Below are 27,987 nucleotides of genomic sequence, written 5' to 3'. Positions count from 1 at the left end.
TGTGATGTGCACATCCTGCTTTGAATAACACTGCTTTAATGTTAAAGATGCGATTCTGATAGTTTATTACTTGTTTGTAACATCAAATAGATTCATAATTCAGCAAGTATTTATTGAACATCTGTGGTGCCGGGCAGGGTTCCAAATGCTGAGGATATAGCAGTAAATAAAACAGTTACAAATCTCCTTTTATGGCACTTCCATTCTGAACAAAATAAGTGAGATATGTAATATGTTTGTAGCGCTATGGAGATAAAGTTGGGGAACAGGAATAGGGACAGTGTGGGATAGGGTGGAATGGGCTTTTGTTTCCATTATGGAGGCCTTGCAGAGAAAACACATTTGAATGAAGATCTTAGGAGTTCTGAGGGGGCAAACCAGATAGAAATTTCAGGGGGAAAAAAGCAAGAGCAAAGCCTTTGAGGGAGGAGTATGCCTGGCAGGTTGGAAAATTACAAAGCAGCTAATCTGGCTAGAGCAAAGTGCCACGATGGGAGTAGGTTGGGGGAAATATAGCTAAAGATGTGATAAAAGTAGCTAGAGTGAGGGAATCATATAAAGCCTTTTCTTGGGGGGCCATTATAAGGACTTTGAAAGGTCCGTGAAACACAGACCTAAGGGGGAGAGGGGCTAGGGAATGAGGTCAGAAGCAGGAAGAACAAAAGTGAGGCTACTGCAGTATGCCAGCTGAGAGCTGATGGTGGCTTGGATGAGAAGTGGAGCCGCAGGGGGTAAGAAGGCAGTCCAACAGATTTTGAAATTCAAGCCAACAAAATATGCCGATCAGGTTAGATGTGGTGGGATATGAAGGAAAAGATTTGATCAGTTGGAAGGATGGATTTATGGTTAACTGATATGAAGAAGGCTTTGAAGGAAGAACAAGTTGAGGGTGAGGAAAGTAATGCTAAGTTTGGGATGCTTATTAGACGCTCAAGAGGAGCTGTTGAACAGGTCATTATGGATAGAAGAGGCATGATCCAGGGGTAAGATCTGTGCTGGATATGAATTTGGGGAGATGGTCATATACAGGGTGCATTTAATATTTAGATTCATTGGACAATATGGGATCACTATGAAGTGTATAGATAGAGAGGCCCTAGGACAGAGCCCTGGTGCACTTCAGTGTTGGGGAGTCAGGGAGGAACCAGCAAGGAGTTTGCAGCCAGACAAGTAGGAAGAGTCAGGAGACAGGAGAGCTTGGCTACAGGAAGCTGGGTGATGTTTTGCAAGGAGGAGGGCAGACCAACTGGGTAAGATGTTACATTTAGGTCAAATAAGATGAAGATTAAGCATTGACTATTTGATTTAACTGTGTGGGAATCACTTGTGACCTCAACAGGCAGGTTAATGGCTATACCCGGATTGGAGAGTTGTGTTCAAGATAGGGGAGGACAAATATTGGAGACAAGCAAATAGAGGTAACTTTTAAAGAGCAGCAAAGCATTGGAGCTTTTGTTGGTGGAGGGTGGGGGAAGAGTAAGGTCAAGATTATTTTTTGCTTTTATGGGGAGAAATTAAAGCAAGTTAGTAGAGTTTGGGGAAAGATCCAGTGAAGAAGGGGAACTGATGACTCAGGAGAGAAAAGATGCTTGAATAGGTGAGAAGAAGATAAGATCCATTGTTTTGGAGGAGAGATCAGTCTTAGCCAAGAGTGACAACCATTTCATCCACAGGACGACAGGCAAAGCACATGGGCACACCGTTGAAGGTGGGTATACAGGTGCTACAGTGGGAAATTTAAGGAAGTGTCTGTTTTCTTGTGAAATAGAAAGCAGAGTCATCAGCCAAAAGTGAAGGTGAGGATAGAGATACTGGAGGTTTGAAGAGAGAAAGGAGAAAGATTGAAAAGAGAACTAATGGTTGTTGGGAAGCAGATAAGGGTCCAGGTTGTATATATTTCTCTAGCCCTGTTTAGGTGCCCAGGCAATTGGCCCCCCTACATTCTCTCTTCTGTTTTTCAGAGGAAAGATTTTCAGTAACTTTTTAGAACTAATTTTACTTTTTAAAAATAATTAAAATATTTCATTTTTAAGTAATCGTCACACCCAACATGGAGCTCGAATTCATAACCCCAAGACCAAGAATTTCATGCTCTGCTGACTGAGCCAGCTACGTGCCCCTAATTTTATTTTTTAAACAGCTTGGTTTTGGTAGTTCCAGATATGTTATTTTCTTTTTTTCTCTTCTCTCTCTCTCGTCTCCTCCTTACCACTCTTCTTCACTTCTCTTAGTATAAAATCGGTTTCATTAGTCTAATTTTTATTATCAACATATTTTCAGACGTTTGTAGCTGCAGTGTATATGTCATCAGTATTCACTTGCAGTTGCATTCAGGTGACTGGGATTATTTAAGTAGTCTTTTCTTTGAACTTCGAGTTTTATAAAACAAAAACCCTTGGGGAGATTGGAGATGTTCTGTTAAGTCCAATTCCAAGAAGTGAACTTAATTTTTAACTTGATGTTTAGCAAAGTAACGTATGTTTCATAAATGTATTATGTTTTTCTGTTATAGGAAACCCAGCGTTTGCTGGCAGAACCGGTTCCTGGCATTAAAGCAGAACCAGATGAGAGCAACGCCCGTTATTTTCATGTGGTCATTGCTGGCCCCCAGGATTCCCCCTTTGAGGGAGGGACTTTTAAACTTGAACTATTCCTTCCAGAAGAATACCCAATGGCAGCCCCTAAAGTACGTTTCATGACCAAAATTTATCATCCTAATGTAGACAAGTTGGGAAGAATATGTTTAGATATTTTGAAAGGTAAGTGTTACCTTTATCAATATGTTATTAAGATTTCTCCTTTTTTTCGTAAGCATTCCATATTGAGAATCTGAACATTGAAAACTTGCCTTATATAAAGACCACAGAAATCTGTGGGAATGAAATGCAGTAGTTCTGGGGCTGTTGTTTCATGCTTGATCATTCTGGGCCTGTTGCCTTCATAGATAAGTGGTCCCCAGCACTGCAGATCCGCACAGTTCTGCTATCGATCCAGGCTTTGTTAAGTGCTCCCAATCCAGATGATCCGTTAGCAAATGATGTAGCGGAGCAGTGGAAGACCAACGAAGCCCAAGCCATAGAAACAGGTATTTAATATCCATTCTCCTTTGCACCACTTCTACTTTTTAAAACAAATATATACTACTTTTTTAAAAACTTATTTTAGAGTCTTAACAAAAAACAAAAAATACATTAAGGGGGATAAGTCATCCACTTCTAGTATGTAGAACCTCTTAACAACAGATATTTAAGCTCTATCTTAGGGCCTTTGTGACCCCCCAAATGTAAAGGCAACCTATAATTGGGAGCTCTTCAACTCTTGTGTAACCTATACCTGGTTTATCAAATACTGAGTGTGTACCATTCATCTAGCAGTACATAAAGATAATGGAAAACTTTTAAACTCTTTTGAGCTGCTTTTGTAATTCATCTGATTAATAAAACTATGTCAGTTTATAGCTAGGGAATTTGAAATCAGTAAGCTTCTTCCTGTTACAGAGTTTAACAAAATTAGTGGAGAGCATATCTAGAAATGGAGGCAAAAGATAACTCTTTTCATCCTGAATTTTGTAGAACTTCTGGATTACATTGTAGTGTTTTGGTAATTAGATATACACAGTCTTTTTGTCTGATTCAGATGATAGAAAATGGCATGAATTTAACATAATACTGCTTTATTTTTATAGAGTTTAGAAAGTAACATTGAACTAAGTGAAATAATAATTGCACGTTTGTTTTTGTCTACAGCTAGAGCATGGACTAGGCTATATGCCATGAATAATATTTAAAACCGATCTGATCATCAAGTGTGCATCACTTCTCCTGTTCTGCCAAGACTTCTTCCTTTTTTGTTTGCATTTAATGGACACAGTCTTAGAAACATTACAGAATAAAAGCCCAGACATCTTCAGTCCTTTGGTGATTAAATGCACATTAGCAAATCTATGTCTTGTCCTGATTCACTGTTGTAAAGCATGAGCAGAGGCTAGAAGTACCATCTGGATTGTTGTGAAACGTTTAAAAGCAGTGGCCCCTCTTCTGCTTTTATTCATTTCCCCCATCATGGTTTAAGTATAAAGCACTGTGAATGAAGGTAGTTGTCAGGGTTAGCTGCAGGGGTGTGGGTGTTTTTCTTTATTATTATTTTTGAGGGGGAGAGGTAGTTTTATTTTAATTCTATGGGCTCCTTTCCCCCTTTTTATGGTGATCTAATTGCATCGGTTAAAAGCAGCTAACCAGTTCTTTAGAATATGCTCTCTAGCCAAGTCTAACTTTATTTAGACGCTGTAGATGGACAAGCTTGATTGTTTGAACCAAAATGGGAACATTAAACAAACATCACAGCCCTCACTAATAACATTGTGACTTTGCTGTCAAGTGTAGAATCCTTCCTTCAAGAAAAAGCTTGTGACCATTTTGTATGGCTTGTCTGGAAACTTCTGTAAATCTTATGTTTTAGTAAAATATTTTTTGTTATTCTACTTTGCCTTTGTACAGTTTATTTTACTGTGTTTATTTCATTTTCCCAATGTGACAATCGTATTTAAAAATTAAAACTGATGGAACATTCTGTTTTGGTCTTCACCATCTGACATGTTGAATGGCAAGAGGTGGATTTTGCCAGTTTTTTTTCCACTGATGCAAACTTGTGTTAGGATATCACTGAATGGAGTATTTATAAGTGGGCCCTGAGCATGCGTAAAGCATCGGTATCTGCTATTTTTTTTACCTCCTAAAATTTTGAATAAATATGTTTGTGTTGTCTGATTAGTTAGATGATCATTGGTATCTTGCCATGATCTTTGAAACTTACTGTACAGGGGAGTCACAGTAAAGCAGCAGTTGTGACCGACTTTGTGTAGGACTTACATGTTGTGCCACATTTGTTTGTGTCTGGCATTTGGGATATGACCTTTTTCTTAGTTCTTGTCTGAAAACTTCATGTGTAACCACTGGTGCATGCTCTTAGGAAATACCAATGTGATAATCATTCGAGGTTTGCTGAGGCATTCCTTATAGATCTGAGGGGCAAGATCTCAAGCAACCAGTTTACGTCAGTGTCATCTGTAAGGTTTCTTCCTCTGAGAGCATCAAATCCTCAGTTAGTGATTCTTACTTTCATCCTTCAGTATTTGCTAGGGGAGCTCCTATTGTTTGATAGTAATTTTTTCTGCATTGAGAGAGTTGCTCCCCTCAAAAAACTGTTCTTTCCCTGCCTTCTCCATATCGAATTCCTGGTCCTTGTCATTGTAAGTCATCGGTGTAGCCAGTCATAAGGATGTACGTGTTAACCTGCGGGTTGGAATTTTTGTCTCTTGCAGTTTAAGGTAATGGATATTGTAGCCCATCGGAATTTACCCCACTCTTGATTCTCATAACTTCTGGAGTTCCTTCAGAATGTGGTATATTATTTTATTGTGCTCCTATGTAAGATGAAGAATTATCTATTAAATTACATTTTCAACATATGAAAGTTTTTGATGACTGGTAACTGGTATCCTTCCAAATAAATGCATTGCTTGGAAACAAATGTTAGTTTAATTCAGAATAAAATTGTTCATAACCTTAACGTTGTAAATTTAAAGCTCTTAAGAGCAGTTGTTATTTATAACAATTCTTGTGCTGTAGAGGGTGTCTTGTAACCAAGGGAATTGAGTTGCACTCTGGGGCCCAAATGAACGCTCAAGCAGTTCAGTAGAGATCAGCTTTATTCAGTGCAGGTGGCACTACCTGTGATGATCACTTAGTATTCTAAGTCCTAAAATTCCAGATTTAAATCCACTGTACCACAAAAATGTCTAGAGTAAGACTCTGATGTCTACTGAATTTGAGTTCTAGAAGTACTAAAATGGAATAACTGTTTTTGTTTCAAATACGTGAATTCCTGATTTTTTGGCATCCTGGTTTTTCCTTTCTAAGTTTGTTAAGAGCCCTCATTGTTTTGATAAGACTTTCTCTACCGGTGGGCCATTTTTTTGACTGAACTTGCTTAGGAGTAAAGGGGCTCTGGGAGAGTCCAGGGTAGATTTCAAAAACTGGCAGCGACCTTTGGCTTTTGGGCCCATTTTCTTTGGTCCACACAGTGTGGTTTGGTTAAAACATTTTGAATTCAGTGCCAACATTTTTAAAAACCAGGAGATTCACTTGAAGAAAATTCCAGAATTCTGGTAACTTAAATCATCTGAAGACCTGGCAACTGCAGGCATGACCAGCCTTAGTGCATAGCACCTTCTGGGAGGAGCTGGGTCGCAGGGGCCAAATAAGAGCTTGTCACCCTCTCCTCGTTCAGGGACTCTCCAGGTGGCTAGAGTTCTCTTCCAGTCCACATGCTGCTTTATGTAGTCCCTCTTCCCTTATCAGCTTTTAATTTTATAACCCCTAAGCTTAAGGAAACAATTTGACAAATGAAAGTATTCTATGTACCCAACACTGTACCACTTGGGGATGACCAGGTGAATGAGATTAGCCTTTCCTGCGGACCTTCTAGTGGGGGAGGGGCGCAGACAAACTGCAGTTTCAGCTCTGTCCTGGAGAAGGGAGGGAAGTATTTGGGAATGGCTGCTTTTCTGGATTCAAGCCTGATGAACACCTCCAAGCCGGAGGAACAGCAGGTGCAAAAAAGCCCTGGGGGAGAGGAAAAGAATCTGAATGTGTAAGTGGCTTCTTGAAAATGTGTTCAGCCCGTTAGCTTTTCTGAAATCCTGAGGCACTGACAGGAGCTTTATGTTGTTCATTTGATTTTCTGTTTTGTAGTCTACTGTTTTGATTTGTTCCCACAGTATTTTCTCTTGGTCCTGCCTAGTAAGATCTTAGATCTGAAATGTGTAGAACTTAAACCCTGCTCTAGACCAAGAATATACTTTAATACAAAATTTCAGAAGCATTTAAAAATGAGCTTAAATACAAATCGGTATGTAAACAAGCCACAGGTGCTATGGTTTAGCACCGTTCAAGGAGGAAATCTAGTATCCTGCAAGACGCCATAAACACAGTGTTAGTGAGATGTAACTAGTGGTGTTGTAAGAATGATAGAAATTGGCTTTATTTTTCTATTTGATGGTTCAGGAATCTTTTTTGGCTATTTTCACCATATCAGTTTTTGTTAGTTGTTTGTAGCAAAGGTTTTAACAAAGTAGCCTTATCTGGAAAAGCTGGCCAAAAAACAAAACAAAAAACAAAAAAAAAACAAAATTGCCATGATTATAGGGCAGCTAATTCATCAGTAGATTTAAGAAAAGTGTAATATCTCATTGGAATAATGTATTTTTGGGCTGGGGGTAACATTTCATTTAGCTGTTTAGCATGCTGCTTAGTTTAAGGAATTATTTCAGGGGTTTATTTTTTAAATGATTTGATGATCACAAAAGCAAAACATGTTGAATGTAATAACTTGAAAGAAATACAAAGAATAAAAATCTGTAATCTTCCACCCAGCTTGGTGATACTTTGTTTCCTTAACTGTATGCCCCTGTGTTAATTTCCATTTCTCATTGATGTTGGAAATTGGGAGGATTGTTCCAGGAGTTAGCTTTGCTACAGCTTTGTTACAAATTGGGTGAAGTTCCCATTGGCTACAAAACTAGGAGTTGGGCAACAACAATGCTGTTAAGTGCAGCATTCCGCATGAAGAGTTCCGCATGAAGAGTTCCGTTCCTGTCCTCTCTCCCCCCAGTTACATCTTCGCCATCCTTCAGCAGGTCTCATTTCATCTGTGCCTGTTTTGGCATTTCAGGTGTGAATGTAAACTTGCTACACAGCCAAGCAACCCTCTACTGACTTGATATGTTTCAGTTTCTGATGTGGTTGTAGAAGCAAAGTAATAATTGTCTATCTCGACCTTGCTTATTGTCTTGCAGCAGAGCAACAATTGAAAGCTCTTTTTAAAGATTTTTATTTATCTGAGAAAGAGAATAAGCAGGTGTAGGAGCAGACAAAGAGGGAGAACCAGACCCCCTGCTGATCAAGTTGCCCAATGCGATGTGGGTCCAGATTCCAGGACCCTTGCCATCATGACCTGAGACCAAGGCATACGGTTAACCAATTGAGCACCCAGGCGCCCCTACAAATGAATTTTCGTCATTTAGGAGTACATTTTGTGGTGCTAATTAAAGAAAAGATTGATAACCTCATCTCATTTATAGACGGTAACTAGCAGGTTTCCTTTTTACATGCTCTGATCCATTCTTACCCACCAAATGACCTGTTTGAAAGTTCCATGATCTAGATTAGTAAATCCCAACTAAATTTTATTATCTAGCAAGTTTACAAAGTATTCTGGTTTAAATTCATGAATAGACTAGAGTTGTCAGAAGCAGTCTAGATAGGGTAGGTTGGTTGCACTAGATTTGAACTTGGTACTGTTTTCCTTGTTTTGGCAGGATGCATTAGGACTATGAGTAACCAAGGGAATGAATAAGGCCAAAGTCATTTTTTTCCCTTCTCCCTTCTAAAACTAAATATTTGGGGCTTTCTGGTACATGGGTCTGTCCAAGTTACTCAGCTCTGCCACTGTTGGTGAGAAAACATCCATAGACAGTTTTAAATGGTGGGACATGCTGTGCTATTTTGAAACTTGAATTTTCACATTTCACAAAATATGTTCAACCACTGAAAATAAAGTTCTAAGTGTGTGAGCTGTACAAAGACAGGTGGGGGTTAAGGTTTGGACTGTAGGTTTTTACCCTTGAACCCTTTGGCTGTGATTATTCACTGCTCTTGTATTAGAACCAAATACTGTGCCCCCCCCCCCCTTAAAAAGTAATGTAGGTTTCCTTTTCTCCCTGTTAATATGTACATATTGATAGTATGCAGATCGAGCATTTATCAAGCCCAGTTTTTCCATGCAAGATTGAACGTGTCCACACTGAAAATTTCTTCGAATGCTAATTTTAATATTCTACAGGGTTTTTTTTTTTTAAGATTTTGTTTATTCATGAGACACACAGAGAGGGAGGCAGAGAGGTAGGCAGAGGGAGAAGCAGGCTCCATGCAGGGAGCCCAACGTGGGACTCGATCCCAGGACAACGGGATCACGCCCTGAGCTGAAGGCAGACGCTCAACTGCTGAGCCACCCAGGTGTCCTAATTATACAAGTTTTTAAAAATCCTACAGGTTCCTTTTTTAAAAGTGACCTTTACCAGGTAATGCTGTATAGTTGTGGTTTTTTAAAATGCGTTGTTTTACACTTGTGGCATTACATTTCTTTGGTATCCATATAGTATCTATTGATTGTAATTTTAATTCCACTTGCAACATTTAAATTGATGCCAGTTTTACAAAGTCTGCAATGTACATCTTTAACCGTATTTTGATTGTGCAACTTGTTCTGTTGACTAGATTCCCAGAAGTAGAACTCTTGGGTAAAAGGTTCACATGCACTTAAGATTTTGCTAGATAGTATTTAGCCCTTCTCCAAAAGGCATACTGATTTATATGCACAGATCCTTACCTGACCTGAATGTCAAATTTTGTGTCTGCTTAATATTCCTTTACGTGGATTATTAGTTGACCATTACACCTTTAGGTGTGAGCATGGTATTTCCATGTCTCACTTTAGTTGCTTAATCTTGGCACATAAATCTTTGTCCACATTCCTGGAGCGGATTTGGATTCCTAGCATAATAATTTGATCAAAAGGGATGTTTTTAAGGTTCTTGATAACACACTAATGGTCAAAGTATTCTTTTCATTTAAGAAATGAATTTGATTAAAAATTGAGAAGAAGTTAAGATTTACCATACTGGCAGTGGTATTTAATCACCCAGAAATCAACGTCCAGAGAGTAGTTAGAGGAATTTAAGACTGGCTTCTGGCAAAAAGACAACTTGAGCCTTTGAATAAATTTGAGTCTTTGCTATAATGTGCCAGGAGAGGCCTTAAGGGCCTTTTCACCTTAATGTTATGATTTAGCCAATACATGAGTCAGGAAGGTATTAAAAATAAGGGGGGAAGTAGACATCACTTTTCAACCTGATGTTTGTTCTACAGCTCAATGTAAAATAATATGCTAAATGGGATGAGAGGGGCACATTTTATTTTAAAATGTTGCTTTTGAAGGTGGTGCCTGGAAGTTAAGAAAAAGTTCTGGGCAGTCCCCGTGGCTTAGCGGTTTAGCGCCGCTCAGCCCAGGGTTTGATCCTGGAGACCAGGGATTGAGTCCCACGTTGGATTCCCTGCATGGAGCCGGCTTCTCCCTCTGTGTCTCTGCCTGTGTCTCTCATGAATAAATAAAATCTTAAAAAAAAAGTTCTACCACCTTGAGTTATGATGTATAAACATCTAGAGAAGTCACTTCTCTCTACTGCACTAGACTATATAAGCTATTCTTAGAGATTTTGAGACCACACGTCCTGAAACACAAGCGGGGTGGGGGGACAGAGGGAGAAGCTGACTTCCTGCTGAGCTTGGAGCCTGAACCCAGGACCCTGAGATCATAATTTGAACTTAAGTCAGATACTTAACCGACTGGGCCACCTGTCCTGAGAGCAGAAACTTATTCTGTGCTTTGAGCAACAATGCGGGGCATAAAGTAGATAGATGTTGATTGTTGTGCAGGAATTTAAAGTGTTAGTTGAAAACTTCATGTGAGACAGAATCAACTACATGACAGCAAGGTAACTACCCAGTTAGCCTTTCCAACAGCTATAATAAAGTGACTGTAGAATATAGTTATCTGCAACATGTTACAGCAAAGTACTTACAGAATAAAGTCTGGAAGAGCTCTTGAAAATTATTAAAAATAAAACCCATTGAAGAGCTGAACTAACAAGACAATCCTAGGACCCCATGTGACTCATATCTGATAAGAAAATATCCATTTGGGAGAGTAAAGGCAACACTTTACTGGTGGACAGTTTCTTTTAACCCAGTTAATTCTACTCGTAAGGATCGTATGTGGGAAGTGTATAAATATGAGATTATGTATATGACCATCTGTGGGAGAAGAGTACAATTTTTACTGTGGAATGCCAGACAAGTTTTCCATTTGGACAATGTTCAGTTATGTTTTAAAAAAAAAGGTAATTTATTTCCATTTTTATTTGGTTTCCAAATATAAAAAAAAGTCAAGATTCTTACACCAATTATCTCAAATGAGACCATGCAAAGCCATTTAGAATATACAACAGTCATTCCCCCTGCCCCCCTTTCAGTTCTGCTGCTTTATACAACTGATTGACAAAATTGAATGGCATGTGCCTGGTTGGGAAATTTCACCTGTTTATTAAAACACACACACACACACACACACACACACACACAAAACTCCCCAAAAACAAATATTCAGAATAGTCTGCTACTTTGTGTCTGCAAGTCAACTTATAACCTAGTTATTTCTTTTATTTAGGAGGCACATGGGACTGAAATTTAGCTGCCCAATTATATCCATCTACCCCACAGAAAGCACAAATGAGTCCCAACACTCTGTAAACTTTGGAGGGTTGAGATAGTAGACACTATTTGTTATCTGTAGTAGACTCAGCTGTTGAGCCTGAAAATGAAGGCTTTTTCTCCTTAACAGAAATCTCCTTATGGCCTTTCCTCTAATTTTGCTAGACTGGGTTCCAGAAAAAGTGAAGAATCCCTCGTGTGAAATTCAAAGTGTGACAACTGTACTCTTGCTTCATACAGATTTTTGCTAGTTGCATAGACTAAAGACAGTTGGTCTGCTAAATGGCACTGAAGAAAATCCTGACCCAAGTGGCACTACTTAGTCCAAATGTTTTTGACCCCCCCCCAAAAAAATTTATACAACAATATTTATAGGCTCACTTTTAAGAGATGGCTGACATTAATACTGTACATATTTTACATGTCAAATACATAGTCTAAGAGTTTATAAAATAAGTTCATGCATTATTACCTCTAAGAATATCATGTACAAGATACCCCCCTCCCCCAGACTTGTGACAGCATTTCAGGTGGACAGTTTTATATACAAAATCCAGTTTCTCTGCTGTGTTAAGGTATATAATTCAAAGAAACTTCAAAGATTACTGAGGAAAAAAAAAACCTTAGTCCATTGAAGATTGATTGAAAGTGTCAACCTGTGGATTTATAAATGTTTCCTTTTTAAAAAACACCCAGGATGCATAACCTCTGTACAAAGAAAAAAATATAAAAATTCTGGATGATCATACTACATAATTTAGAATGAAATGTCATTGGTTAAAAGTTTTTCTACTTATTCCTCTGACAGCATTAATTTGTGAACTAATTTATATTTAGTTCAGCTGCATTTATGGCACAAGATCTTTCAAAACAGTGGCACCAATTTTCCTCAAGTGTAACAGCACTCTACTTTTTAGCAGCAATTACATTTTTAAAGGTTAACAATTGTAGAGCAAATGTACAACGATACTTTCTACTCCATACTCACCAGTTAACAATATTTACAAGGCTCACGTCTACATACAGAATCTTTCACTTGCCCCCCACCCCATGTCTTACTCAAAGGTTTTGTCCTCCTGTCTCATTTCAGAGCTGGTTGGAGAAGTACAGGAGTGTTAGACAAGGTACCTATGTGTTTGTCCATGGGATTCTGGATTCTAAGTGAGTATAAAGAGGACAAAATAATTCTTAGTTCAGGTATGTTCCAGTCCCCCAATAGTTAGTTATAGGGTAAACAGTCCTTATTGGCAACCTATAAAAGAGGAGACATTCTAAGGTGGCCTAATAATCTAAATCTGTAACAGGTGAACAGCAAAAAGGTCATTTTACTCAACTGTGATGCAGTCACACCGATGGGCATTTGAAGTTAAACTCTAATCCTGTGGTTACTACTGGTAACCAGTTTAACTAAAGAGGGGTCAGTAAATTAAAAAACTGGAAATCTATTTTGAAAAGAAATTTACCTCAAGGGAATTCTGGTTCTCAAGTATTCTGTGTAAAGAGATTACAGACAAAGGGAATTGGTGACTTAGCATGGTAACTCAAATCCCATGAATATGGTTTTTCGTGATGATGTATTTACTACATGCGTTTTTCTTATAATACCTCTAAAAATCACCAACTGTATATGGGTAAACTTTGTGTTAAAGAAAGGACTACTGAGTTATAGGGGGTAACTGGCCATTATCATGTAGCTAATGACATCAGTTGTGAAAATTTAGACAAATGAGTTGACAAATTCCTGAAAATAGCAAATTAGGTCCTTTGTCAAAATAGTTATTGGACCATACAGAAACAGCCCAAATCTGGACTTTAGGAATTAAAACTGTGATCCTATGGAACAATTTTTCAGATGGATAGACTTTAATATCAAGAATTATTTTTGTAAATTTCCACAACAGAAGAATTTGTTGACTATGTTAATGTTGGGATGAGAAAATAATTTAGAGAAAATATGCCCAACAAGGAAGCTGATCTGACAAAAACCACAGACTGACGTCAAATGGACAAAAAAACTGAATGAAATGCTGTGAAAAAAATGACAAGTAAACTGGGGGGTGGGTGGGTTGGGTTGGGGGGCACAGTTAAGGCATCTAAAAAAATTCCACATGGCTTTGGCTTATTAAAATATTTTACACTTTTTTTAAAGAGATTTGAAAACATCTGAAAAACATGCAAAATTGTTTGAAAATCCTGCATGGCAAATTCAGACAGTTTGCAAGCGTCATTCAGATGTTTGCCAAGGAAAATAGACTTCTCCCCATAGACTGCACATGGGAGTCCTCCCAGCTCTCTCTATCTTATACTGGATGGTAACCCAGAGGTCTGTGCAGCAGTTACAAACAAGGTGTTGTTATCTGGAAGGGAAGGGACTGTGGAATTTCCATTGGTTGGAGAACAACCCAGCTTTAGTTTTTCCAGATACTCTGCATGTACAGGCTTATGACACTGGAGAACTTTGATGGCATCTTCTACTTTGAACCACTCTCTCTTCCTTCCTAGAAAGTAGTAGGACATTGGTCACTATAAAGTCAATTTTAAAAAGTAGGCCATATACTTTAACAATGCCCTTCACCCTCTCCCCCCACAGATAACTTTGGTTTTTTTGGAGTGGGGGAAGAGTTTTAAGATAATTCAAATGTGGACATACATACTGATCCTCTTAAAAAAGGTAGCCAAAAGTAATTTGAGATGAAAATCGTATACAAGTATGTAGTACTTAAGAGAATCCAGATGGCAAAAGGAAAGGGAACTTACCTATATTAACAGAATCTTCCCAATCTTCTAATATTTCAGTGACAGTAAGAACATAAACATATGTTCTATGCTTTCGGTCTTGGTTCTGCTTGAATATAAAAATAAAAGCATTTTAATTTCCAGGAGCTAGCCATTATACATTTTTAAGGGGAGAGATTCAGTTGTGTCATAGTACTGAGTGGCACACAGGCAAGTATAATCCAACTGTATAACCCAGCATAGAGGGGAGTTTATGTAATGCAAGACATTTAAAATGCTGCAATTAACTCTCCATAGTAAATTTTTACACTTTGATTTCAATGCATGTGTTTAAGAGACATTAAATACGTATTGATAGTTTAAAAGCATCCAGGTGAACTATGCACAGCCAAGGTTGAGAATGGGTTAGCCTATTTCTGGAATATTCAGACTCAATTTTTAACCATATTAAAACTGCCACCTTATTTTTTTCTAGATTCAGAATTAAACACAAGTTGGTTTTAAGACAAAGGGGCTCACCTTTCATTCAATTAAAGTTAGCCTTGTTTACTATAGTCTAGGACTTCAGATAATTGCCTGATTAAAAAAATATATATATATTTATTTAAAGTACACCCAATGCAACCCCAAGAGCTGCAAGCTCTAATGACTGAGCCAGCAGGCGGCCTGATAGTTGCCAGAGTTTTTCCACCACAAACAACTTGAGTAATACACTCAATTCAAATAGCGCATTAAGTCTTTGGTAAGGAACGGGAACAACAAAAAAACGAGAGGCATCTCTCACATAAAACATTACTGTTCCTTATTTTTAAGAATTTATGTTCTTAAAACTACTATAAACTGCTTTGTTCACAAACTGACTGAAATCACCAGGTGAACAGGCAGGATAATTCTAATTTTCCCTTATATTTTCCAAGGGGAAAGGAACATTGATTACTATTTTCTGTTCAGATTCTATGAAATTTAAATAGCATTTGTAAGGCAATACTATTACCTTGTATTATATAAACTTTACTTATAATGTGAGAAGTTTTCTTCAAAAATCTTGCCAGCTTATTGACAGTGTGCTATTTGTACCACAGCCACTCTGCATTACAAAAAACTCTCAATATATTATTCAGCTTAACCAGGAGATGGTGCTATTCAACAGGGTAAAGCAAGTGCTGAATTCTGGGAAAGTTTGAATATTAACTTAAGAACTTTACTGTTAATACTTAACTGTATTCTAGGAGTCATCAATTTTACCAAGTGTTGCATAATAAATTTCTGAATTCCATAAAAAGCTTTTTCTAAAAAATTTGTTCGTTTATTTATTTATTGAAAGAGAGAGCAAGTATGGGCAGAGGGAGAAAAATCCCAAGCAGACTTCTGAGCTGAGCACCTGATGACCCTGAGGTCATGACCTGAGCCAAATTCAAGAGTCAGCTACTTAACTGACCAGGCCCCCTAGGCGCCCCTGTGTAAAAAGCCTTAAAAGTAAAATTTTATGGTTCTATCAGAAGGACTAAACTAACCCTTAAGTAATATCCTGAAGGAGGGGGGTGGGAAAAAGTCATAATGTGTGACTTGGTACACAATGTGTGACATGGTATACATGGTATACCATGTATCTATGTCTGACTCCTGGATGAAGAAACAGCCTGTATCTCATGATCCCTTACCTTCCATAGACTACCTGCCAATTCCAGATTCCCTCTCCACAAATTCCATTCTGCCTTTAGTATAACAGATTGTACAAGAGAATTCTATGCTTTTATAGCATCTATTCTTCATTCTGAGTTTTTTTTAACATTCATATAGTCCTGTAAGAATAAAGTCATTATTTATCACCTAATGTTATGTGCTAAAGGCAGTGAGTCCATTTCCAGGCAGTATCCACAAGAGACCTAAGCCCTTAGAGGGGATACTGAGGACACTGTACCTTCTAAAAAGTCTATGCTTAAACAGTATACAGTGAACCAAGAGATAGGTCTTCCTGTATCAGCTCCACTGTTCTGTCATATGAAAGTAATTACTACTGTAATAATGCTGTATAAAACTGATGCACAGGAAAGTAACTTTCACTTTCCTCCTCCCTATAACGTACTTGTTTACTGACACTTAAGAGAAACGTCTAGCTCACGTTGTTGCCAGAGTATCTGGCTGATTAGGAAAGAATGGTTAATTCTATTACCTGACAGGATTACTTTTGTTACTCACCTCAAATATGCCCAGGAGTCTGCCTAATTTTCCTTTGACTCCAGCCTGTTAAAAAAGGATAAAATGTAAAATTGTTACCTTTCATAAGAAAATTTAGGTGAGTCATTTTCTGGGTCTTTCAACTCTTGGATCTAAGTACACTAGGTCCTCCCATACCAAGCCTGCTTCTGTGAAGTTTTTTTGGCTATACCAAGATCCACGACCTGTGGGGTTTGCTATAAAACATGCCTTAATTTATTCCATGTTCAAGTTCTGACTGATCAGATTGTCATTTATTTTATAAGAAATGACAGGGACTGACCAAAAATTAGACTTTCTACTGATTCGAGACAAACTTCATGAATGAAAACAGACTTTCTATATGAACTGATAAATCCCCTTCTTAAAGGACTGTCTTCCTGCTTTCCTTTCTCACATGGCTTAGGAGGTGCAATTCTTTATGTTATCCTTCGACCGCAGAATCCTCATTACGTTTACCCAGTACTGTCACTGACTGACGGGAGCTTTAGTGTGCCCATTCAAATTCACACCACAACTAACACATGGTATCCGCTACCTCCTCTATCTAGGACGTGTTCCTTCCTCAGGAAGCTACTCATTCTTCAAGACCCATCTTTATGAAACCTTTCTAACTATACAACAAGCAAGACCCAATGAGTGCATTAGCATTTGCTTCCCATCTAACTTGCTCAGTAACTTTTACAGCACTTAACCTGTGCGTCTTTTGCCTGGAGTAAAAGCCAAATTGTATCTATCATCAACTGTTATAAGACAACCAGGCTATGTAGTATGCTTTTGTGCTTATGTGTATCTCGTTTTACTAAAGTTTAAGACAAAATGAGTAAAATAAAAGCAATTTGCTTATTCATTTGAACAAGAATTCTAGCGCACGATTAACGTCTCTGTGCATTGTGACAGCACATTCCAGTGTATTATTAACCTTGCTCTGAGACAAGGCCACCATACTAATATATTGATCACTGATTGGGTTATTGTCTGTTATAAAACTGCATGTTAAAAAAAATAAATAAATAAAAAAATAAAACTGCATGTTATACAATTCTGGGGGACATCCCAGAATTGGTTTTAGCTCTAACTTACCAGGTAGAAAAAATACCCGGTTAGCAAAATGCTAGTTGTACTTGCCTGCTTAAAAATGCTGTTACCAGACAATCAAAAAAGAGCACTCATGTGACTTGCTTTGCCGCCTCTCAGTGCATGTAGCAGTGCCACACAGAATACTGTAAATCCTCAAAGAACCGTGTGTGTGAAAGGAGAGCAAACAAGCTACTACTGGTCATCTCACCTCTTCATAAACCTCCCTCACGGCAGCGCCTCCGGGCTCCTCCTCTGGCTCCATTCCTCCTCCAGGGACAATCCATTGGTCTGGGTACCGGCTGCTGCTCACCAGCAGCACCTGCAGGAAGGAGCACACCTGTACACTCCTGAAGCCCAAGGAGACCCACAGCCAGAAACACCAACACCACCTGCAGGCTCTCACTCATGGGCTGGGAAGCCCTTCCAGGTAACCTGCCTTTCAGTGTCATTACAATTAGGAGAGGTGTGCATTCTATCAGAGAAAAGCAGCTGACAGCTTTTGTACACACCGTATTTTGGAATTCAGAATTCAACAATCACATGCTGATGTTACTATGTCTTCTGAACCTAATGAAGTCACTGAAACTACCAGATCCAGTTAGTGAAGCTCTCCAATTCTTGGAGACTAACAAGAGATAGAAGCCTAGTCTTGGTTTATGCACTCAGAGCTGTATGCACTTAGGTTTGTGGTTGTAATATCCGTTTCTTGAGTTACAGAATCTCATTATTCTCCCAAATTTAAGGATATGTGACCCCAGGCACGTCACCCTGTTCCTTCACCTATAAAATGTACGAATACTTAAAAGATAACCAAGACTGAGAAAGGAATAGGGAAATTCATGTAAAGCCAGTACTCAGTATAAAGTTCCTATTATTTTTACCCTTATGATTAGATGGAAGAAGGTACCCTTCATATTCCAAACTTCTATAAACAAGCAAAAGTCACTAATTTTGATAACAGGCAGCTATAATGTGATCTAGATGGTTGGCAAGCTACAGTGTGCTGCTTCTTTTTGTACAGTCTGTGAGCTAAAAATGGTTTTTATATTTTTAATTATATGAAATTCAAATTCCAGTGTTCATAAATAAAATTTTATGAGAATCCAGCTGCACTCATTCATTTTTTACGTGTTGCCTATGGCTGCTTTCATGCTGCAAGCAGCCGAGATGGCTATCTGTGACAGAGATAGCATGGCCCACAAAGCCTAAAATATTATCTAACCCTTTACAGAAAAAGGCTACACACCTCAATCAAGAGTAGCATTAACTGTGAACTGTGCAAACACTTTTTAAAAGAACTACATTATCAGAGTACCCTAGAGGTTTCACTATTTTAACAGTAATTGAAATAAGAATTATATATTCATCTTAGTAAATGAAAATTTGTGGGCTAGCTTAGGTTAAAATTCACCCAAGTTAAAGCAACAACAAAGGCTATGATAAATAACCAAATGATGTTTGTGAAGTAACAGGTGTCTTAACCAACTCGAACAGAAGTATTTACAAAATTACCTTAGTATACTGCCTTCACGAATGTAAAACATTTTCACCAGATAAATCAATCAGCCCAGAGCAAAGTTTAATCCCTGATGTGTGTACTGGTTTTTTGACATGCATGCCAGTAGTTCTATCTGCCCAGCTCCCTTCCTACTACTAGAGCAACTGCTGGCATTGAGAGTTCACAGCCAGCACAGGATTCGCCTCCCACTGAGGAGGCCAGTGTGAGGCTGCCAGGAACTCCACCTTCCCCAACTAGAAAGTTCCAGACTGACGTTAAATAGTTCAGCAACTGCCACCTTTCCCCCAAACCTCTAAGATACTGAGCTGGAAGATAAGGGAACACCTATTCAGGCAGGTATCCTCTCAATTTGAAAACAAAGCAGTAAATTTTGGCCTATGGACACACCATCGCAGAGCGGCGACCAATCAACGCTCAAGGGGTCTGTGCACTATTTCTCTAATTCTTGATCCAGATGGGACTCTGTTGCTTCTACTGGCTTCATTCTTTCGAATGAAAAACTGGCAGAACCCCGCAAATCCAGAGGAAGCACTGTAAATTAACAGCTGATAAAATCTAAGCTGAAATACTAATGGCTGACACTGAGGGTACCACCAGTCCAAATATACCAATTTTGGTGAAATGAAATGTAAGCCTTAAATTTAAGCTTTCTTAAATATTAGCAAACAGAGCTTACATATCAACATTAGAAACTAAAGAGAATAAACAAATATAGCAAGAATTAGAAAACACTGGCTTGAACTTGAAGATGTCTTGCAACTGTACAGATGACAACCAAGGTGTCTTTCATTCCTGGTGCACACAACGAGGGCTGCTCGGCTACCTTTCAGTGCACTAGTGTCATCCTCTGTAAAAGCAAGCACCCATCCCCGTAGGGCTGTTTAGGGTTAATGAGAATTAAATACCTTAAATCCTGGCCTCGTCACTCACTTGTTAGCTATTACTGGCTCTTCTGCTTTCTCACTAGTCGAGTTGAATCAGCTTACCAAGAATTAGGCCTTTGCCAATTTTGCCACTTGTATTTGTTTTATAATTATTGAGAGTTAATGATGAAATGAAGGCAGAAAGGAATTATCAAAAAGACTTGCAAAGATTAATTAAAGGTGGGTCATTAAAAACTACTATCAAATTAAATACAGATGAGAGTACTATAAAACACTGGAAAAAAATTTAAAAATCCAGAAAGGGCCTGTAAGAGTCTTCAAAGTTCAAATTCTTTAAACAAAGTGAAACTGCAATCAGATTTCATTTTTTATTTTATTAAAAAAGGAAGCTTACAGAGGATCTCTGGTATTCCAAGGCTTTGAGTTATATTGAGACCAGCAAATTAAGTTTTTAAGTTAAAACAAAAATGCTTACTGTATAAAAGCATATGTCTAACATTAAGGGAAAAGTAAATCATAACTACCCTTTCTGACTCCAGAGATAGAGGTCTCTTTTCCTGGTCACTACATGCCGGTTACAGATAATCTACTTTTTACTGCCTGGATGAAATTCTTACTACCCAATTCTATGCTCCTAAGCAACTTCCTTGATTACTTTCACAATGGGACAGGACACTGCAGGGCCTAACTACTGGACAAGTCCATCCTTATTTAGTAAACAGGGAGTTTCAAAGCCATTGATATTCATAATGATTGAGTCCTGAAAAAAATGAAACTCAGTGTCATGTATCTAGGTCAATGATAATTCCCATTTGTCTCAAGATAATCTTGAAGAGATAAATCACATAAGGTTAATAATGTTGAAAACCCATTAGTAGAGTCTGTCTGCTTTTCTGAACTAACACTTATGCTTCCAATTAAAACCAAGTCTTTAATCTGCCATCTACAGGACATCATTCACATATGACTAAACTTGTCTTCCAGAAGTCAGTGACATGGAATCCCTGTATGCTTCAACATTTCCCTTCATAAATTACTTCTTAGAAAAGTATGAAAACAATCTGTATAGTTTTGGACAAATGATTTAGCAGAATCTCAGAACTTATCATTACAAGAGTCCCTTGACATTCCAAAATGATTAAATTTAATTGATAAAACCATTAACTTCAAATGTATCTTTCCAAAATCTAATAAATTTAACAAAGGAGTAATTAATACCTCTGGTATAGAAATGATCAGCATCTACACTACTAGCTTAAGAAATTTGATGAAATTAATTCGGTGATGAAACTAATTTGAAAACAGTGTTTTCCATGTATTTGCCTACTCATAGAGTACTTCATCTGGAGTTCAAATGGGGTCAAGGCCACATTTGTATGTTTGTTGGGTTATGTAGGGGGAAAGTGGTGGTGGTGATTACCTACGAGGGTATAAAAAGTGAATCCGAATAGCATTAAGTAGAGACAAAGAAGATTAAAATCCCTCCTACATACTACGAGAATCTAAACCTATATAGAACCACAAATTATTATTCAGTATCCTAAAAAAAGAAAAAGCCATCTAACATTTGTACAACATCCCCAATCTACTAGATCTGTAATATAGCTTTAGCATGCTTACTAATGCTCTAAAAACATTATTACTGAAGTAAGAAAGAAAGGTTATAAAATCTCATTCAGTTAAGATACACCAATAGCTGACAAATCCATACCTGGCTGTTCATAGGTTTTAAATTCTTCTCAACTACCTTTCTAGGTATATTACATTTTGTCTATCCAACAAGATGACAGTCTGCCACATTACTGACAAAGTGACAGAGATGAAAGCAGACATCCAACCTTCTAGATAAGCCAGAGCTGAGACCAAAGGAAAGATTTTTAAAAAGGAGGTGAGCCAACACACCAGGCTGCAGAATTAGACTTGAAACAAACTCAACCTCAAAGCCATTACTGCTAGTGAAAAGTGAAGACATTTCCTTGATTCAACCTGCCCACCTTCATATAAGCATTCCTGCTACTGTACCATCAACCTCTCCTTCCATGTATTGAACAATTAATCAGAATACACCACCATTCTCCTATCATTGTTAAGCCATTTCTCACACTTCTTTTTCTTAAACAATGTTTTAAGCATTTGGAATGTAAGTACTTCTCACTTTAACAACAGTATAGTAATAATGGTCTATTTGGAACCAGCCCTGAGTCTTACGGGGCAAAGGTTTGTCTATGAATTGGAGTAATCTACAGTGTAGATTCTATATCCTGTATCACCTGTTAAGTCCTCCTCACTGGGGGGTAAGAGCTTATAAACTAAAAAATGCAGTTCAAGGTCTATATAATGCAGTTACTTGAAATTCTTAGCACTATATACCAAGTAGCTCCCAAATATCCTTTGTGTTTCAGCTTTTACCCTTATAACTGCTCTTGGTCACAGCCTGCTTCTGGGAACAACTGGTCATTACAACTGACTAATTCTTTTGGGGGAGGGGGTGTGTACTGCTATCCAGAGAATCCCCCAAGTGATCCCTAAGTCAAAGAATGAAGTTTTATTTTGTGAATTATAGCTATTTAGAAGCTGTATTGGAGTTTTTGTTCTTTCTTCGTTATTATGAACCAGGATTAATGAATGGTTAAAACTACCTCTACCACAGTTAATTATATTATAGGCATTTAGCCAAAATTAGGCCAGCAAGCAGCATATTAGGAATACCCAGAATGCACACATTTTAATAAAAGACCTTAAGTTACAACAATGATTATTGTATCCATTAGCCAGCTACCTACTGCTCTTATTAAGCAAATTAGTACTACTTTTTGGACTAGAGCCACAGTGCTATATAGGAGGATCAGAAATAACAGCTCATTTTGGAAAAATGTGCTTAACCCAAATTAGATTTGCTAGCTCAGAAAAAGGTCAAAATTCAAAATTCTTGGTACTCGTTCTACTGAATGCTTATCACTTTTCTACCATCATAAAGTTGAAAAACCATAAGTTGAACCACCAAAGTCAGGAACCATCCGTATGGGATTGGTAGACTGATGAATGCTAAGTTGGGCTGATAATGGCATTTTCTCCTAGCATGTCAATGTTTTGAAGTGATGGGTAAGCTTTCTTTTACACGTTACAAAAAGCCTTAGTGATATATACCGAAAGCCCGAAACATACAAATTATATAAAAGGGTCTTCCCTTGAAGGAAGTGGCTGGTTGAGTGGCCATAAAGCCCTTTAGGTTTGGGAGAGCTGCAGGCATAGATGACATTTCCTTATGTTTGGATAAGGCTGGGGTGCCTGGGTGGCTCAGTGGTTGAGCATCTGCCTTTGGCTTAGGCCATAACCCGGGGTCCTGCTTCTTCCTCTAAGTCTCTGCCTCTCTCATGAATAGATAAAATCTTAAAAAAAGAAAGAAAAGGCTGCCTTTGGATAGTTATTTAATTTTTTAAAAAGTGGTCTCCATTTGAAGCAAGTATCTTCAAGGACTTAAATCTAAAAGGACTTCTACAGAAGTAATAAGCAGTCTGCCTATTGATCCCAAGTGTACAAACATTAGTAGAGATTTACCTGTACTACTGTTTATTACTAAGATTGCTTTTATTAGGGCTCTGGTTTTGGAGTTCTGCTTTCCCTACCAAGGCTTAATTTTAGTGCATGACTTTGTAGAATTCAGACATTTAGTTAATACACATTTGGCAGTTAGACTGTATAGAATGCAGCCCCTGGCTTAGGGAGTTGAAAAGTTAATCAGTGCAGTTAAGTCCAAATGGAAGAGTAGTGGGCAGTCTTTAAGACTGTTTTGTTAGTGTTCCTCACTCACAACTAGATTCCACCCAGAATCAAGTCATTTCTATTTCTCTTTTTAGCACTCTATCCTATTTTGCTGCCAGATCATCCTCAAGCTTGAATACATTTAAAATGTAAATGTTCCTTGTTCATAACTAAGTGTTCCTTTCTTGCCTAGCAACTCCTCAATCTCACATTCAAGGAGCTCTTTTCAACCATTATCTGTCCTATGCTATCCTAAGTTGCAGCTCAACTAACCTATAGCCCCAACACTTGCTCTCTGATGCTTGGTCCTTCCTCTCTGACTGAAATCCAGCTCAGTGGATCTTAATCCTGGAGCATGTGATGGTACATTCCCCTCACTTTATTTCCCTTTATAGCAGTCATTTGTCTATCCTCCTGCTAGAGAGTATGTTTCGTACTTTCCATCTCTGCAACTGTTCAAACTATCATATATGCAAATATGTTCAACAGAATCTATTTTTTTGGGGGGATACCTTTTGTGAATGTACTGTCCTCTTTCACTGTACAAACACAATATCTTCTCTACTCTATGGGATGCTTATTTGTGGGCTTGTATGGAAGCCCAACTGCCAGAACTAAGGGTAGTCGTTCCCTACAGAAATAACTAGCTGGAGAGAGGATCAAATGAAGAGGAGATTTAGAAATAAAGGACCTAGGCTCAAAATTATCTGCCAGCTTTTGTGACCTTGGGACAAGTTACTTCTGCTGCCTAATTTCTTCCTGTACAAATGCTAATGCTTATTATTTACCTCACAGGGACCAAAAAAAAGGGGGCAAATATTAAAAAAACCATCCCCAAAAGAATATAGACTGCTGTTAGAACAACCTTCTTGACTAAAAAAATCTGTTCTCAACTATGGGCTACTGAGAATTTCTTCAGTACAAGGAGAACCATATTGGAGCACTGCGTAACTTTTTGTGGCCCAGCAGCAATTACTATTTTATTTCAATTTACATTCTGTAAACACTACATCCTAAAATAAAGCATACATTTAAACCTTCCAACCAGGACCTAAGTGTTGTTAATCCAGGAGGGGGAAAAATTGTCACCTATTAGCTAAAGAGGTGTATTCAGGGTGTTTTGTATCCTATCCTTAGAAGGCTACCAGTGTAACTTCAACAGAGTGGGAACAAATTCATAGCAAAACAGCAAAATGTCCAGGAAAGCTAATAGGGTTCATTTAGTAACTATCATATAATACAAAGAGCCCCAAATATACACAACTACAGAAACACATATCCTAAGATAAACCACACATTACAGTTGGCTGTGCTTTTACTTAGAATTCTAGAGCCTAAAAAAAAAAAAAAAAAAAAAAAAAAAAAGAATTCTAGAGCCTTCCCTTAGAGCATATTCTGATTTGGTTTCTCAATCTGCACTGTACCAGATTTACCAAGTTTTACATAACAGATTTCTCCAACACTCCAGAGCTTGCTCCTTACTTCATTTTATCTAAGTGGCAGTAGTCTTTTGATTCGACTGGAGGCTAGGAATATAGCATTTATTACAATAGGAACAATTTCCAAGCACAAAAATAATGCACTGACCTACTAAGATGATTTCTGAAGCACTCTCCAGGCTTTACCATTCAACACAATACAGATCATTCAATTTCCTCCCATTTCCTATATTTTCCCCTGGGAACTATTTTTTTTTTTTTTTTCCTTTTTCTACAAAGCCTGAATTCCAAGTTCAGGTTATGGCAAGACTTCAAAGTCATCACTTCCAGAAAGGCTTCCAAGCTCAGCCTCAGAAAATCTCTCATTCAGCAAACAGCATGCACCCAACTGCTAAGGAGCCCCGTGCCAAAAGCCCAGCATCAGAAGGGACTGGATCCTGAATTCTGACTCTACCACTTCCTAATTCCGTTATTTGGGCAAAGTATTTGCAACTGTCTCTTCACCTATAAACCAGCCCTAAAAGGATTAAATGTAACAAACTTAGAGGTCTTCAGGCAGGCCCCACACATTGTATGTAAGGGCTCAACTAAGAAAGTGATGATTACACAATAGTGACGAAACCAGACAAGATCCCTGACCTATCTTCATCACTTTGGGTTATATTCTTTTATATCCAAAGTTTGTTTTTTCCTAACATGGACTTCTCTCAATGATTTTCTAGAATCTTTTTTTAATAGAAAATACTTAATGCTTATTGACTGTTACTCTGTAAATGCTAAAAAGAAAAAAAAAACAAAAAACAAACAAACAAAAAAAAACCCTTTCACCTTCTACTTTCAAGCTTTCCTAAGTGAGTCCAGGTCACAAACATAGACCTATTTCTTTTTCTTCTTCTTCTTTTTTTTTTTTAAAAGATTTTATTTATTCATGAGACACAGAAGCAGGCTCCCACAGGGAGCCCTTATGTGGGACTCCAGGATCAAGCCCTGAGCCAAAGGCTGGCGCTCAACCGCTGAACCACCCAGGCACCTCTAGGCCACTTTCTTCTGAAAACTCAAGAATTTAGTCTTAACACTTAAAGGCTCCTAGCTGAGCACTAAAAGGCTTGGTTCCTTTCAAAAAAATAAAGGCAAAACAAGAGTTTGAAGAGCACCGTTTTGAAGCACTTTGATTTTTCTTATAATAACTACGCTGAGTGTACACTATGTCATATGCATCCTAACTACATGGATTAGCAATAAGGAAGCCATTAAATTCCCGTCTCCAGGTTTAGCCTGGTATTTTATTGGACACAATTGGTTATGGAAGCAGAAAGGCTGTTAATTTTTCCCCTGTCTAATCATTTTAGGAGTGGCAATGCTCTTATAAAAGATTTTCATGGCTACCAATCAACTATTATTGCCTAAAGCGAATTTAAAACAGTGAACCATTTCTTAAATAAATGTGACTGAAATGAGGAAAAACTGCTCTCCAGGAAAACCTCAAGGGCCTATCAACTCAATGCAGGAGGGTACATTAAAGAGTGACTTGACTGCTTACTCTTAGAACAAGAAAGGCTGCTCCTCTCCAGATGTCAAGCCAAACACAGCAAAATAAAGAAGCCTTGACAAATATGCTGAGAGCTAGAGATGACGGTCTGAAAATGGCAACTTTGACCACCTCTAGTCCATCTTTCTCCCTCTGGCGTTATTCCCCATTTTTCACTAGCCATCTTTCTGCGGTCAGAAAACTTTTAAAAGAGGAGGCCTTAAAAAAAAAAAAAAAAAAACAAGTATGATCATCCCAAGAGCTTGCGAGTTAGAGTTAAAGGATCCACTAAAAAGTGGGATCTAAAAAAAAAAAAAAAAAAAAAATCAGACCGAATGGGGTTTTATTTTAAAGCACGGGGTCTGTTTGGCTGTTATTCCACAAACGTCCCTAGATTTATTCCGAAACCGCAAACTGCCGTAACGTGGAAGGAAAATGTAACAGAGGCAGAAGAGCTTGGGCTGCAACACTCGCCATTTCTGCCGCCTCTGTTAGCACTCGGGGTTTATCTGGCTTTACCTTCAATTCAAGTGTTAAGATGGTGACTCCCGCCAGAAGCGACCTACACGGCCCGGGACCTTCCCGCGGGCCAGGAGGCGCCTCGGCCTCGGGTCCTCAAGACGGCCCAGCAGAACCCTGGGCTGGGCCAGCCCCTTTGTCTCCTCTATCAACCCAGAGAAAGGAAGGAAGGAAGGAAGGAGGGCGGGAGAGGGAGGGAGGGAGGGAGGGAGGAAGAGAGGGGGGGGGGTTGCTCATCCCTCCCGTCCCCGGAGCCTTAGGCAGGGTCGCGCGAGTGGGGAGGGGCGAGGACCCCTGGCCCGGCCCGGCCCGGCCCCGCGCCCCCGGCCCCGCGCCCCCGGCCCCGCACCCCGCCGCGGAGGGCCCGGAGCGCGCTGGCGGCCCTCACCTCGTCCTCCTGCTCGCTCCGGAAGCACAGGCACGCCGCCCGCTTCTTGAAGCCCTCGCGGTCATAGGTCCGCGTCTGGTTGGGCTTGAACTTCATCATAGAGGCGGGCTCCTGCTCCTGCTCCTGCTGCCGCCGCCGCGGGGGCCCGGCCGCCGCCACCCCGCCGGGGAGTTGGGGCGCGGGCGAGTCGGGGCACAGGGGCGTCGGGAGGCGAGTGGCAGCGAGGCCGGTCGGTCCCGGAGCCGGCGGCCGCCTCGACGCGGGGCAGGGCGCAAGCGCCGGTCACTGCAGCCCGGGTGCCGGGGAGGAAGCGCCGCCTCTGCCCGGGCGTCCGCCGCTCTCCATGGAGCCCGCCGCCCGCTCGCCTCCGCTCCCTCCTGCTGCCGCTGCTGCCGCCGGCACCGCCGCCGCCGGAGGGAAGAGCGAGGCTCGAGGCTCGCGCCGCAAGGAGACAGTTGAGAGAACTCGCGGCGTCCCGACAGCAGCGCCGCCGAGGCTTCGCGCCGCCCCCACCGCCCCTCTATTTAA

At 39.3% G+C, this 27,987-nt stretch overlaps 2 protein-coding genes and 1 long non-coding RNA gene across 5 annotated transcripts in view; 2 read left to right on the top strand and 1 right to left on the bottom strand.

Moving 5' to 3' along the window:
* UBE2N (ubiquitin conjugating enzyme E2 N) overlaps positions 1 to 11,725 on the top strand; it is a 42,444-nt gene extending 30,719 nt beyond the window's left edge. Inside the window, exons 2-4 of the mRNA XM_077845805.1 lie at positions 2,513 to 2,759; positions 2,945 to 3,085; positions 3,747 to 11,725. Coding sequence (XP_077701931.1) covers positions 2,513 to 2,759; positions 2,945 to 3,085; positions 3,747 to 3,787 — 429 coding nt within the window. The 3' untranslated portion in view covers positions 3,788 to 11,725. The remainder of the gene's footprint in view (positions 1 to 2,512; positions 2,760 to 2,944; positions 3,086 to 3,746) is intronic.
* NUDT4 (nudix hydrolase 4) lies at positions 10,999 to 27,951 on the bottom strand. Of its 3 annotated transcripts, none has more exons than XM_077845801.1 (5): positions 27,460 to 27,951; positions 17,629 to 17,739; positions 16,323 to 16,367; positions 14,145 to 14,232; positions 10,999 to 13,885 (listed from the first exon to the last, which is right to left on the bottom strand). In XM_077845801.1, exons 1-5 carry the CDS (start codon positions 27,556 to 27,558, stop codon positions 13,683 to 13,685), a joined length of 546 nt encoding a protein of 181 aa, XP_077701927.1. In that variant the 5' UTR covers positions 27,559 to 27,951; the 3' UTR covers positions 10,999 to 13,682. The 3 variants fall into 3 exon arrangements, with proteins under 3 accessions (XP_077701927.1, XP_077701929.1, XP_077701930.1); XM_077845803.1 differs by having other exon boundaries at positions 14,145 to 14,229; positions 27,460 to 27,950; XM_077845804.1 differs by lacking the exon at positions 27,460 to 27,951 and adding an exon at positions 27,072 to 27,200.
* On the top strand, positions 12,243 to 24,616 carry LOC144282316 (uncharacterized). Its single transcript, XR_013350726.1, has 4 exons — positions 12,243 to 12,548; positions 17,538 to 17,847; positions 21,579 to 21,711; positions 24,381 to 24,616. It is a non-coding gene; the product is annotated as an uncharacterized LOC144282316 (long non-coding RNA).
* Positions 27,952 to 27,987: the final 36 nt, after the last annotated feature.

This window comes from Canis aureus, chromosome 13, assembly GCF_053574225.1.
Source record: "Canis aureus isolate CA01 chromosome 13, VMU_Caureus_v.1.0, whole genome shotgun sequence".
In the NCBI taxonomy this organism is placed as follows: Eukaryota; Metazoa; Chordata; class Mammalia; order Carnivora; family Canidae; genus Canis; species Canis aureus.
Note: the sequence above shows the minus strand (reverse complement) of the source record. Positions and strands in the feature narration are given on the sequence as shown.